Below are 10,816 nucleotides of genomic sequence, written 5' to 3'. Positions count from 1 at the left end.
TGTGTAAAAAATTGACCTGAGGGCCACTTTGAGGGTTGATGGGGGCCGCATGTGCCCACCCCTGAGGTAGAGCCTACAGTGCATTTATAATACAATAGGCCTAAAAGGCTATGAATGAAAATATTATTGTTGCTATTGACAAAGTTTACTACCATTGTGCTAGTGATAATCCCAAAACAATAACAAAAATAAGTTACAAAAAATAAATCAAAATAAAGTTAATGTGTTATGTAACAAAGCAGAAGAAGAAAAGTGTCAAACAAGAGAAAAACACCAAACATAGGCTACATAATTATGCAATGAATAAATCAGGTTTTAGAGAAGCTAAAGAAGACGTAGCCCTACATAAATAATACATAAATAAAACACATTTTCTCCTGTCATGTTATATCATCACCAATAAAATAATAATATATAATAATATTACAGTAGGCCTACACTGCATTGGTATTCAATTATACTAATCGTAGTTGTAATTGCCCTGGTGGCTTGCAGCCAAATATCGTGGGTTATTTTGTGTTTGCATATATTTGTCTAAAGTTGGTAACTAAGCTCAGGTACCTAATACACGAGTTATGAATTGGGGAAATTCAACATGTTAAAGCAGCTCAAGAGGCAGTGAAACAAGGTCAATCAGTGATTAAAACAATAATAATAAAGTAGGCTATTTACACTATGAAGCCTACACCTTTCACCAAATTCACATATTAGGCTACTTCGGTTGAATGCACAGACAGTCTACACTATATGATGCTATTTTGTCACATAGATAGATAGACAGACAGACAGACAGACAGACAGACAGACAGATAGATACTTTATTAATCCCGAGGGAAATTCAAAGCATCCAGTAGCTGTTTACAAAAGACATGCACGACATGAAACATTTGTTACAAATAAACAAACAACCGCTGTCCCCCCTCCCATACATATATATTAACCCGAGACAAAGATTTAAGTAAGCCCCTACATGAAATAAAGTTAAACCTGTGCAATTTAAAAATAGACTAAAGAAACATTTACAGGAATTTAAAAATATATATATGTGCAATTTAAGTGGAACCTATAAACCGTTAAAGGGACATTGGAAAAAGTAGACCTGTGCATAAAAATAAATAAAAGTGTAGACCTTCTGAAGTTTAGAAAAAAAGTGACAGTTTAGTCCAGAGTTTGCTTTTCCCCTGCCATACCAGTGAGATGTTGTACAGTTGACTCTCATTACTTGAATGAGAGTATTCAAACACTTTACAGCAATACACATGCATGAATATTACCATTAACTCAAGAATTGAGGCCTATAGTAAAAAAAAAGAAATAAATATTTTCAGCTGTCAGTCATTATAAATCAGTTAAGTCCTAATTCAATTTCTACACACATACACATTTCCATATCCTAGTTCACATGTATGCTATCAGCGATATGTTGCATCACTGAGATATTGTCGGATCCTTTTGTTGCAGAGCGATGCTTTCCTCCTCATATCAACCATTTGTCCCAGTGTGTTTTTTCGCTCCAGTAAGGTTTGATGGGCGCGCTGTGGACCACCCCTCACTGCGGTGCCGTAGTGAAGGATAAATATATCCCCCTCCCCCTCCTCCTCCTCCTCCACCTCCTCCTCCTTTCGTTGAGTCCGCAACATCCCGACTGGCCGAGGCTGGTGATCGTAAGGAGCGGTAGCGACAAAAGCCCCCACAAGACGGATGAATTAGAAAACCACGGCCAGCCCTCTTTTCTTCCATTTATTCCTATAGAGAAGAGTCGGGCTGTAAACACTGCTGCTCATCTTGACAGTGTGAAGCGGATACAAGGTTAGTAAAAACAAATGTATTTAAAAAAAAAATATAGGCTATATATAGGTTTAAACATAAAAGTGTGCAGAAACATCAATGTAAAAAAACCTTTGCGTAACCAGCTCTGTGTGCATGGGCAGTGAAACAGTAATCCTCTATTTGTATGCAGGAGGCTTTGCTGGGGTCCTGCTTAGCCATGGTTACATCTAGGCATGGACAAGTTGTTAGTCCAACTCCTTTAACTTTCTGAGCCTGACACACACTCAAACCCCAACACACTCATCAAGGTGTAAGTGTAGCATATTGTTCTCACAGAAAACTAGCTGTCTATCTGTTTTGTTACTCTGATGAAACATTCTTGGTCATTCCAGTCAGGGCTAAATATTCTGTGAAGTGATTCCCCAGCGCCTCAGATCACATAGCACTGCAGCTGCCCTGCTGTACAGCAGACCAACTGCAAGAGCTATAATAGGAAGGAGAGGTAGGGTTGCGCAGCTGACGGTGCTGATTCCTCTGCAGTCCTATTTAAGTCACTGCCCTGTGGATCCTAAAGGCTTATTAGTGAAATGCCACCTCTTTCAAACACCTCTGTCTGTCTCTGCTATAAGGAACCTGTGCTAAATTGTAGGTGTTGGTCCATTTGGCTTGAGAAAGTGTTGCATGTAAAAACCCCACAGTGACATAAGCCTCAAAACCTTTTATGTTTTGTTGTGAACATCAAGCTCTGAAACATGAGTCACATTATTATACCATAGCCCACACACTCTTAACGCAAAGCATGTTGGGAATGCCTTCACCGTAATGTCTCAGATTCAATTAAAGAAACATTTTCCTCTCAATCAATCGAATCTGAACATCATCCTCTAAACACAGGTTCAACCAAGCTAACACAACAAAAAAACAACATATTTTTGATCTTTCATATCTGGTTCCAAATGTTTTTTTTTTTCTTTGCCGTTTGCCTTCAGTCATGTCTGATAACATGCAGCTGATTGCTTTTTTTTATCCATTAGGCTTCCAGTGTGCAGATCCACCATGGGGATCAAGGCTGCCCTCCCCAGATATGAGCTGTATCTCTACAGAGCCGTTCTCGTCGGGGCCTTGATATGGGCAGGCAGTTGGATACTCGAAGCTTCAAGTGGTGAGTGCCCGACATGTCAAGAATTGTCCAAAGCACATGCCACACTGTTGATGTAACTCAGTTTAAAATCGATAACGAAATGCTGGAGTGTAATCCACTTGTATCCATCAAAGTCAGGGTGAGCGATGCTTTTTGGGCAGCTGCTCCGGAGCTGTATCTACTTTTATGAACAGAAAAACACTCCAGGAAACACTTCTAATTCAAATAAAACTCACTGAATAATCGCTTAACATGTAGCGACGAGAACTTATTACACAAGTGTCATGCCACACTCTGCTCTATTTAACCTAAAACTGCTCTGAGCAGAGCACATTTAGCTGATTAAAAGAGACACCACCACCCTGAGGAATTCCTGCATATTCATATTAGTATGAGGACCGTTTAAAGACGCTCTAATTAGATTGTAATTATTTTTATGATAGAGATTTCTCAGTCTACAACTCAGAGACACTGACCCAATGTTTGCATGTCTCCACACAATAAAACGTTGAAACTGTCCTCCTAACTCACTGATTTGAATGGTCTGAGTGTAATCCAGTGAGTGGTACAGTCTGTCACTGTCTGAGCACTGAGGTTTGCAGGACCGTGTTGTTGTCGGTCACTGTTCTGTCCTGATTGTCTTTCTTCAGGAGTTACTCTTGTCTTGAAATGTCCATTTTTGGCCGCTCAGTCTGGGGGCTTTAATGCTGCTCAGGTCTTGCACGCTACAGTAGCTCTGTAATAGAAGCCTGGCTGCGCTCCAAGGAGTAAGAGGCTTTCTCTGACCGACCCTCACATTTTTATTTCCTTTTTCACGGCCATTAGTGTGATCAGGCAGAGCAGGAGGAAGTACTATAAGAGTGTGTGGCGATATCTTTTGTTGTAGTGTGTTAAATATTGTTATTTCCAGCTGTTCTGTTTGAGTGTTTCATTCAGGGTAAAGAGTGAACTAATCTCCTAAAACCAGGTGAGGAAAGTGTGAGTGTAGTTGTGTCAGCGTCCAAAATAGAAACACTTCAATATGAGTACGTTGTGTAATATTTGAACTGATCAAAATGGGTTGAATGCGCTCTAACACCTTTAAATCCCTCAGAATAATCCAACAATTACACCAAAGATGTTCGCATTTGACCCTAAAAAATTGAAGCTGCGATATATCGTAATGAAAAATAATTCAACCTTGAACCATATATGGTCAGTCATTATTGAATTAATGTTTTTCAAGTGCACGGTTTATTATGTTTTGTTTGATAAATATAATGTTTTTGATTTCATTCAGAGAATGTAAGCAGAAAGGCCTTCAAGGAAAGCGTGAAACCAGGATGGCATTACTTTGGCAGGAAAATGGTAAGTTTGCTCATAAATAATCCTTCAACATATCTCGTTGTGTTCTATAAATGGATTTACAGACGCGAACACAGAGTGGTTGTTATTAATGCATCTTTTGTTTTTTGCCCCACAGGATGTTGCGGACTTTGAGTGGATGATGTGGTTCTCTACTTTCCGTAACCACATCCTTTTTGCTCTCACCGGTCACGTTATCTTTGCCAAGATATTCACCCTGATAGCTCCAAAGGTGCGTGCATGAGTGTGCATGTCCATGAGCTAGCACAGTAATCTGAGTGCATACAGGTAAAACTGCATGTCTGCTACAATGTGTAACTGTGTCTATTCAATATGTATGTATTAACTGTGAGTGATGTGTGCATGTGTTTGCACTTTAACACACATTTTGCAAAAGACAAGGACCAACATGGAATTTCATTTCATATGTGGAAGGCAAAACTGCAATGTACTGCTGTGAACACAAAGCCCTGGGCTGGTATTCTTCTCAGTCTGATTCAATGCCAGTCTTTCCTTTTCTGCTGAAACCAAAATCACTTGTTGTTCTTTTACCCTAAAACCTATCATATTGTTGCCTTGATGCATGAGCATGACTTTCATTCTGTGTAGAAAGAACCAGTCAATCCTTCATGTAAATATTTTGACATTTTTAAAACAATTCAATATGTTTTAAACATGTTTTCTGTCTTGTTTCATGCGTACAATGAAGATTGGTATAGATGGATGTAAGGTAACATTAATAAACTTGTGAATTTCATACCATTTGTCATGTGTTTCATTTAATCCTTCATCAAAAAGATACATGGGTAATATTGTATTTTACTAACAGACACAATGTAATCATTCCATCCTGATGATTTTCCAATGTGGTGTCTGTGTTCTTGAACTAACAGCACTCTTCATGTGTGTGGGATTATACATGATGAATAGTAGAGGCATCATGAGCTCACACTGACGCTGGCTACTCTTTCCCCACAGCACAGATCCTTGATCTTTGGTGTGTACGGGGGTTTGGCGGTCCTGGTGACGATGGGCTGGACCTTCATGGCTCTGGTTCTGTCTCACTGCATCATCCTCTACAGTGTCGCTCTGGTCAAGAGCAAGTGGTTGAGCTTTGCGGCCGGCCTGGCCACGCTAGCCTCCATCAAGCTGGAGCCTTATAACTCCTGGCAGGTGAGTACTTTAAAGACCAGGAGGATGCTTTTAAAGACAATTCTGTGCCAAGGAGGTTACCATCAGAAATTATATAATTGATGCAATGCAGAAAGACCAGACCAAGACCAAGACAATGCAGTAAAGTGCAAAGGTTTGGACAGTCAAAAGTAAAAAACATCCTGCTGAAAAACCATCATAACATTCGGTTAGAGTTTAAATTGTAGACATAAAGCAATCATTCAATTACATTTATATCTGTTGTTATTACATGTATAACTTCTAACTGTTATTGATGTATCTGATGGGCTCTACTTAAACCCCTCACATTGCCCCCCCTAAAAAAAAACCTTTACGTTATTAATGTAGAATTAGTCCTTACAGCTATTTGACTTACAATATTTACCAAAGTGCTTTCATCTCCCTCATCAGCTTTACTTAACTTCTATTTAACAGACACTTTAAAGGACCCTGAATGTGTTGAGGAATGACATCACTGACTGCCATGAGGGGTCATTTTTATATTACAGCAGCACTAGAGACATGCTGAGACAAATAAACCTTCTTACCTTTAAAAATGAAATAAATAAATAAAAAAACAAGACTGGAGATTGGAAAGGTTTAAACTAATGTTATGTTATATAGGCAAGAATAAAAAATACCTTTGTTTAAATGAAAAAGGTGCAAATATGTACAAAAAGTAATATATATATATATTTATATATATATTGATAGTATGTCTATCTTAAGCTTCAAAAGTACTGAGACCACCAGCATTAAGATTGATTATTTTAATACTTGAAACCTCTGCTCTGTAGGTGTCAGATGAGGAGATTAAAGGATGAAACAGCCTTTTATTTGAACAGTTTCCTCAGATAAGATTCTCAAATAGTCAAACATTTGACTGTTATAAATGTACAGGATGAAATCAGCAAAGAGGTTATAGGTACCTCCTTGTCCATATGGGTTGCTAAATCGACACAAACAGATAGTTCAGAAAGTGAAAAAAACCCAGAAAGTTTGATGTTAAACTAATAACGACTACATTAGCCTTAATACAATTATTATATTATTTTCTATGTAAAGTGTTGCTCCTACCTCTCTTGGAATGAGGCTAATGGTTGTACTGTATATCGTTTAGAAGAAGGTGCAGGTGTGTTATTGTAAAGTGCTTGATTTGCTATGCAACAACCATACTGATTTAAAGAGACATCGTCCATATACATGATGATGATGATGTTTGAGGCTCAGAATAACTCTTACCTCCTTTTCAGGAATCCTTAGTGACCGGCTCCTTTGACCTGCAAGACATCCTGTTTTACGGAGGCTGTGGCTTCAGCATCATGCGCTGTATGAGCTTCGCTTTAGAGAACTGTGAGAAGAAGGACGGAAACTACACTTTCTGTGACCTGCTGAAATACAACTTCTACCTCCCCTTCTTCTTCTTTGGACCCATCATGACCTTCGATAAGTATCATGTCCAGGTGAGGGTTTAAGATTCAACTGAAAATGTTGATTGACTAGAGGAAAGAATTAAAGTGAGCGAAATGTGAGCAGCTATGACAATATCACTTCAAGAAATATATTTTTTCTGGGACGGTAACAGTAAAAAAACAATAAAAAAAAAACAACAATGGCTTGTCGAGTAAAAACGTTTGATTCCACAGGCGAACAACACCCAGCTGACCCGTAAGGAGAGAGAGATGTGGAACATCACCACCAAGGCTTTGTTGCATCTTGGAGGGATTCTGGTGGTCGACGTCTTCTTCCACTACCTCTACATCCTGACAATCCCCACTGACATGAAGCTGGTTTCCAAGCTGTCCGACTGGTGTCTGGGTGAGTTTAACCAACTGTGTGTGAGAATAATAAGTCTGGTACATATTTACTTTTTACATATACATACACATACACACATATTTTTTTGTATCTTTTATAAGACAATTAAGAGACTATAAGGCTTTGACATTATCATTGTAGATCATTGAGTTTATTTTGCCAATTGGAAATTAAAAAAGATAAAGCCTAAAGATAAAAAAAAAGCCCAAACAAATTGATTGTGTCACATTTAGCCTCCTTTTGGATACTTGGCTAAAAGCAGAGAAACATTTGGAATAGTGTAAGTCGAGCCCGACTGATTTAGGATTTTCAAGACAAATGCTGATAGCATTTTTAAGAAGCCGGAGTAGCTCAGTGTGTAAGGATTCAGGTCACAAACTGGACGGTCGCCGGTTAAAGTACCAGTACGGACAAAGTATAGAATTAGACTTGGTTGGAGGTGCCAGTTCACTTCCCAGGCACTGGTGAAGCGCCCCTGTGCAAGGCACTAAACCTTTACTGCTCTGGGCACCAGTCCTGGTGCAGCCCCCTCACTCTGACATCTCTCTGCATATGCATGTCTAGGTCCTGTTTGTGCTTTCAGGCCTATGTGTGGAGTGTGTCTTACTATAACAGAGAGTATAGTTCAATTTCCCTCTGGATTACTAAAGTAAAATATGATTTTAGGAATTCAATATTTGAGCTGGGACTTTTTGATGGGCATTGCATTTTTTGCATTGTGTGCAATTTTTGCATTCAAATAACAATGCAAAGGTTCACAGATGACAGCATTATATATGAATAATTTTATCAAAGAATAATGAACATTATACATTATACATAAAAATGTCCAACATTTCTAGTGCTATCCTCCATCTGCTCAGCTGGGATTCTCTGCATACACGTCACATTTGTTTAATAAATTGAGGGAACGCCCTCTTTATAAATCACCCTAACCATTGCTTTCTATTTTATTCTTACTTTCTGTTGGAAAAAGTTTGCATATTGGGGCATTTTGGAAACATGTAAAAAGATGCCAATAAATATGTGTTGGCCAATATCTACTGTTAATATCGGTGAGGTGATATATCAGTCAGATTCTTGTTAACCACCCACATTGAAACTTTTACCAAAAAAAAGACCATGTCATTAAACTTTGCAACTGTCACCATGTGGCTGTGAACTTTCTAACATTCAATATTTACCAAAAAGCTTACTGTATATTTCGATGCATCACTTTCACCTGGCGTTTACTATTTATACAAACTGCCACTGTACAGCCTTTTGTTTCCATGTGTTCCTTTGCAGCTGGTCTGGCTTATTCCAACCTGGTGTATGACTGGGTGAAAGCAGCCTTGATGTTTGGAGTCATCAACACCGTGTCTACACTGGACCACCTGGACCCTCCTCAGCCCCCCAAGTGTATCACCAAGCTCTATGTCTTTGCTGAAACGTACGTGTAGTTTGCAGTCTTTTTATTTTTATCGTGTAGTTTCTTTGTTGACTGTGTCAACCATAAAATTGGGATAAATGTTAACATGGAAAATGTCTGTTTTTTTAGGCACTTTGACAGAGGCATCAACGACTGGCTGTGCAAGTGAGTGTTTAGATCACATAGCATCTGTTTATATCCTATACAGTGCATAGAAGCAAATGAAATACGAGTTGTCATTTTTTCAGGTATGTTTATGACTTCATCGGTGGGGACCACGATAAAATCTTTAAGGAGCTCCTGGCAACCATCTGCACCTTCACCATCACCACTCTGTGGCTGGGCCCGTGTCAGCTGGTCTATATCTGGTCCTTCTTCAACTGCTTCGGCCTCAACTTTGAGTTGTGGGTCGCCAAGTTCTTCTCCCTCCCTCCATTTTCTACCATAGAGGTGAGAGACACTGAGCTGAAAATCACTCTCTTCACACACTCTTACGCAGTATGTCATTTTGTGCCACATTACTTAACAAACGCACTTCTGCGTTATATTAAGGGTGCAATGGGTGAAGCCATGTCGCGCAGGATCCGAGGTGTGTTCAATGCGGCCAACTTCTGGACCATTGTCCTCTACAATGTTCTCGCTCTGAACAGTTTGGAGTTTGCCAAACTGGTGGGAAGACGGCTGATTTTCAAAGGTAGGAAACATGAAGAGCATATTATGAAAGTACAACTAAGGCTTCTTGTCACTTCTAGTTTAAGCAAGAGCAAAACAAATCAAAAGAAACAGAATCTCAGGGCGCCCCATCCTCCTGATATCACATACACAACAACACAAACACAGCATCCTCTTTTGATGGTTTCTTTCACAGAAAATAAAAGAATCTTAATAAGAGAGAGAACTGACATGATGTCCCTTTAAAATTCCTACTTGTCTAATGCTGTTTCTTCTCCTTTTCCTCTCTCTTGTTTTCTGTGTTTCACTCCCAGGTTTCCCTCTGTCCACCCTCTCAGTGTTACTCGTGACCTACTGTGGTGTGCAGGTGGTGAAGGAGAGTGAGAGACAACAAGCCCTGCTGGAGGAGCCGGAGCCCGTGAAGCCAGAAGACGGAGGCAAAGAAAAAGCCGAGTAAACAGACAGAGAAAGCGGACTTTCACTGACTTCACGGTCGACAGCCCCCCCCCTCACATTGCTCCGTCCTCGGCCTTGCGAACCACACCGAATCTGACTGTAACATTCAGTCGACATCTATAATGTTCACAAGCCTGTTTTTGCTTTTGTTTGTCAGAAGCGAGGCAATGTTTTGAACTGTGAAAAGAAATCCTCAAGTGCACTTGCTGTAGATAATCGCCACGTCCTTTGGCACAAACCAACCGAATGTGCATTTTGTATTTTATCTCAACTAAAGATTGTTTAACTAAAGGAAGGCCTGCCTAATATGAATGAGGCTAAACATAAAAGTAAATTTAAGGACATGCAGTATTGTAAAGGAACAACTACTTAGCTCTGTGTGGTTGTTTCCTGTGATCAGTTTCAGTTTTTTCTTAGACCCTTTTTTTAAAATCATATTCTGAGTGACAGGATTTTTCTTCTGTCAGACAGTGTCTTAATTTGCCATACACACATTACATCCCAATCTACATGATGTTAACAACACTGAAAGGGTTAAAAACTTGAAGAATCTTAAAGTCAGGGACACATGAGTGCTATGAAGACAATAAAAGTTTGGTGCTGCAATTGTATATTTACTCTACTGTCACCTAGCTAATATACAAGTCATTATGTCAAGGAGAGTCTATTTTAGAGGGGATTAAGAATGTACTGGACCTCCTAGGATTGTGAAAGATTGAATGTAGTTCAACCGTCCTGACAGCTTTACTGTACAAAAGAAGATTTGCTGTTTGTGTGACATTTGGTCATGTCTTCCTCCACCCTCTTTCACATGATCCAGGCCCTCTGTCGCTGTGAAAGGCGATCGGCCCACTCAGACTCCTCCTGCCTGTCACTAAAAGCTGCTGTGTGCCCTCAGTGCAGAAGGCTGAGAGAGGACCTGAATGCACAGACTACTACCTTTTATTCTTTGTAAGGTATTATGAAAGGGTGTTTAATTTAAAGGGTTTCCTTTGTGTCAGTATGTTTTATTCTGGTAAGCATGTCTTCAT

The 10,816-nt window shown here is 39.5% G+C and overlaps 1 protein-coding gene across 1 annotated transcript; it reads left to right on the top strand.

The window, feature by feature from the left end:
* Window positions 1-1,622: 1,622 nt before the first annotated feature.
* hhatla (hedgehog acyltransferase like, a) lies at window positions 1,623-10,296 on the top strand. Its single transcript, XM_061044050.1, has 12 exons — window positions 1,623-1,809; window positions 2,805-2,932; window positions 4,191-4,258; window positions 4,374-4,487; window positions 5,234-5,428; window positions 6,682-6,891; window positions 7,075-7,246; window positions 8,534-8,678; window positions 8,787-8,822; window positions 8,906-9,107; window positions 9,210-9,351; window positions 9,644-10,296. Exons 2-12 carry the CDS (start codon window positions 2,827-2,829, stop codon window positions 9,784-9,786), a joined length of 1,533 nt encoding a protein of 510 aa, XP_060900033.1. The 5' UTR covers window positions 1,623-1,809; window positions 2,805-2,826; the 3' UTR covers window positions 9,787-10,296.
* Window positions 10,297-10,816: the final 520 nt, after the last annotated feature.

Source organism: Labrus mixtus, chromosome 8, assembly GCF_963584025.1.
Source record: "Labrus mixtus chromosome 8, fLabMix1.1, whole genome shotgun sequence".
NCBI lineage: Eukaryota > Metazoa > Chordata > Actinopteri > Labriformes > Labridae > Labrus > Labrus mixtus.
This window is presented reverse-complemented; position numbering and strand designations above follow the sequence as displayed.

Bases quoted from the DNA above. Each gene is read 5' to 3' on its own strand.
- hhatla (XM_061044050.1), top strand. From the start codon at position 2,827: ATGGGGATCAAGGCTGCCCTCCCCAGATATGAGCTGTATCTCTACAGA. The intron at 2,933-4,190 runs GTGAGTGCCCGA...GATTTCATTCAG, and splicing joins GATACTCGAAGCTTCAAGTG to AGAATGTAAGCAGAAAGGCC. The intron at 8,823-8,905 runs GTGAGTGTTTAG...TCATTTTTTCAG, and splicing joins ATCAACGACTGGCTGTGCAA to GTATGTTTATGACTTCATCG.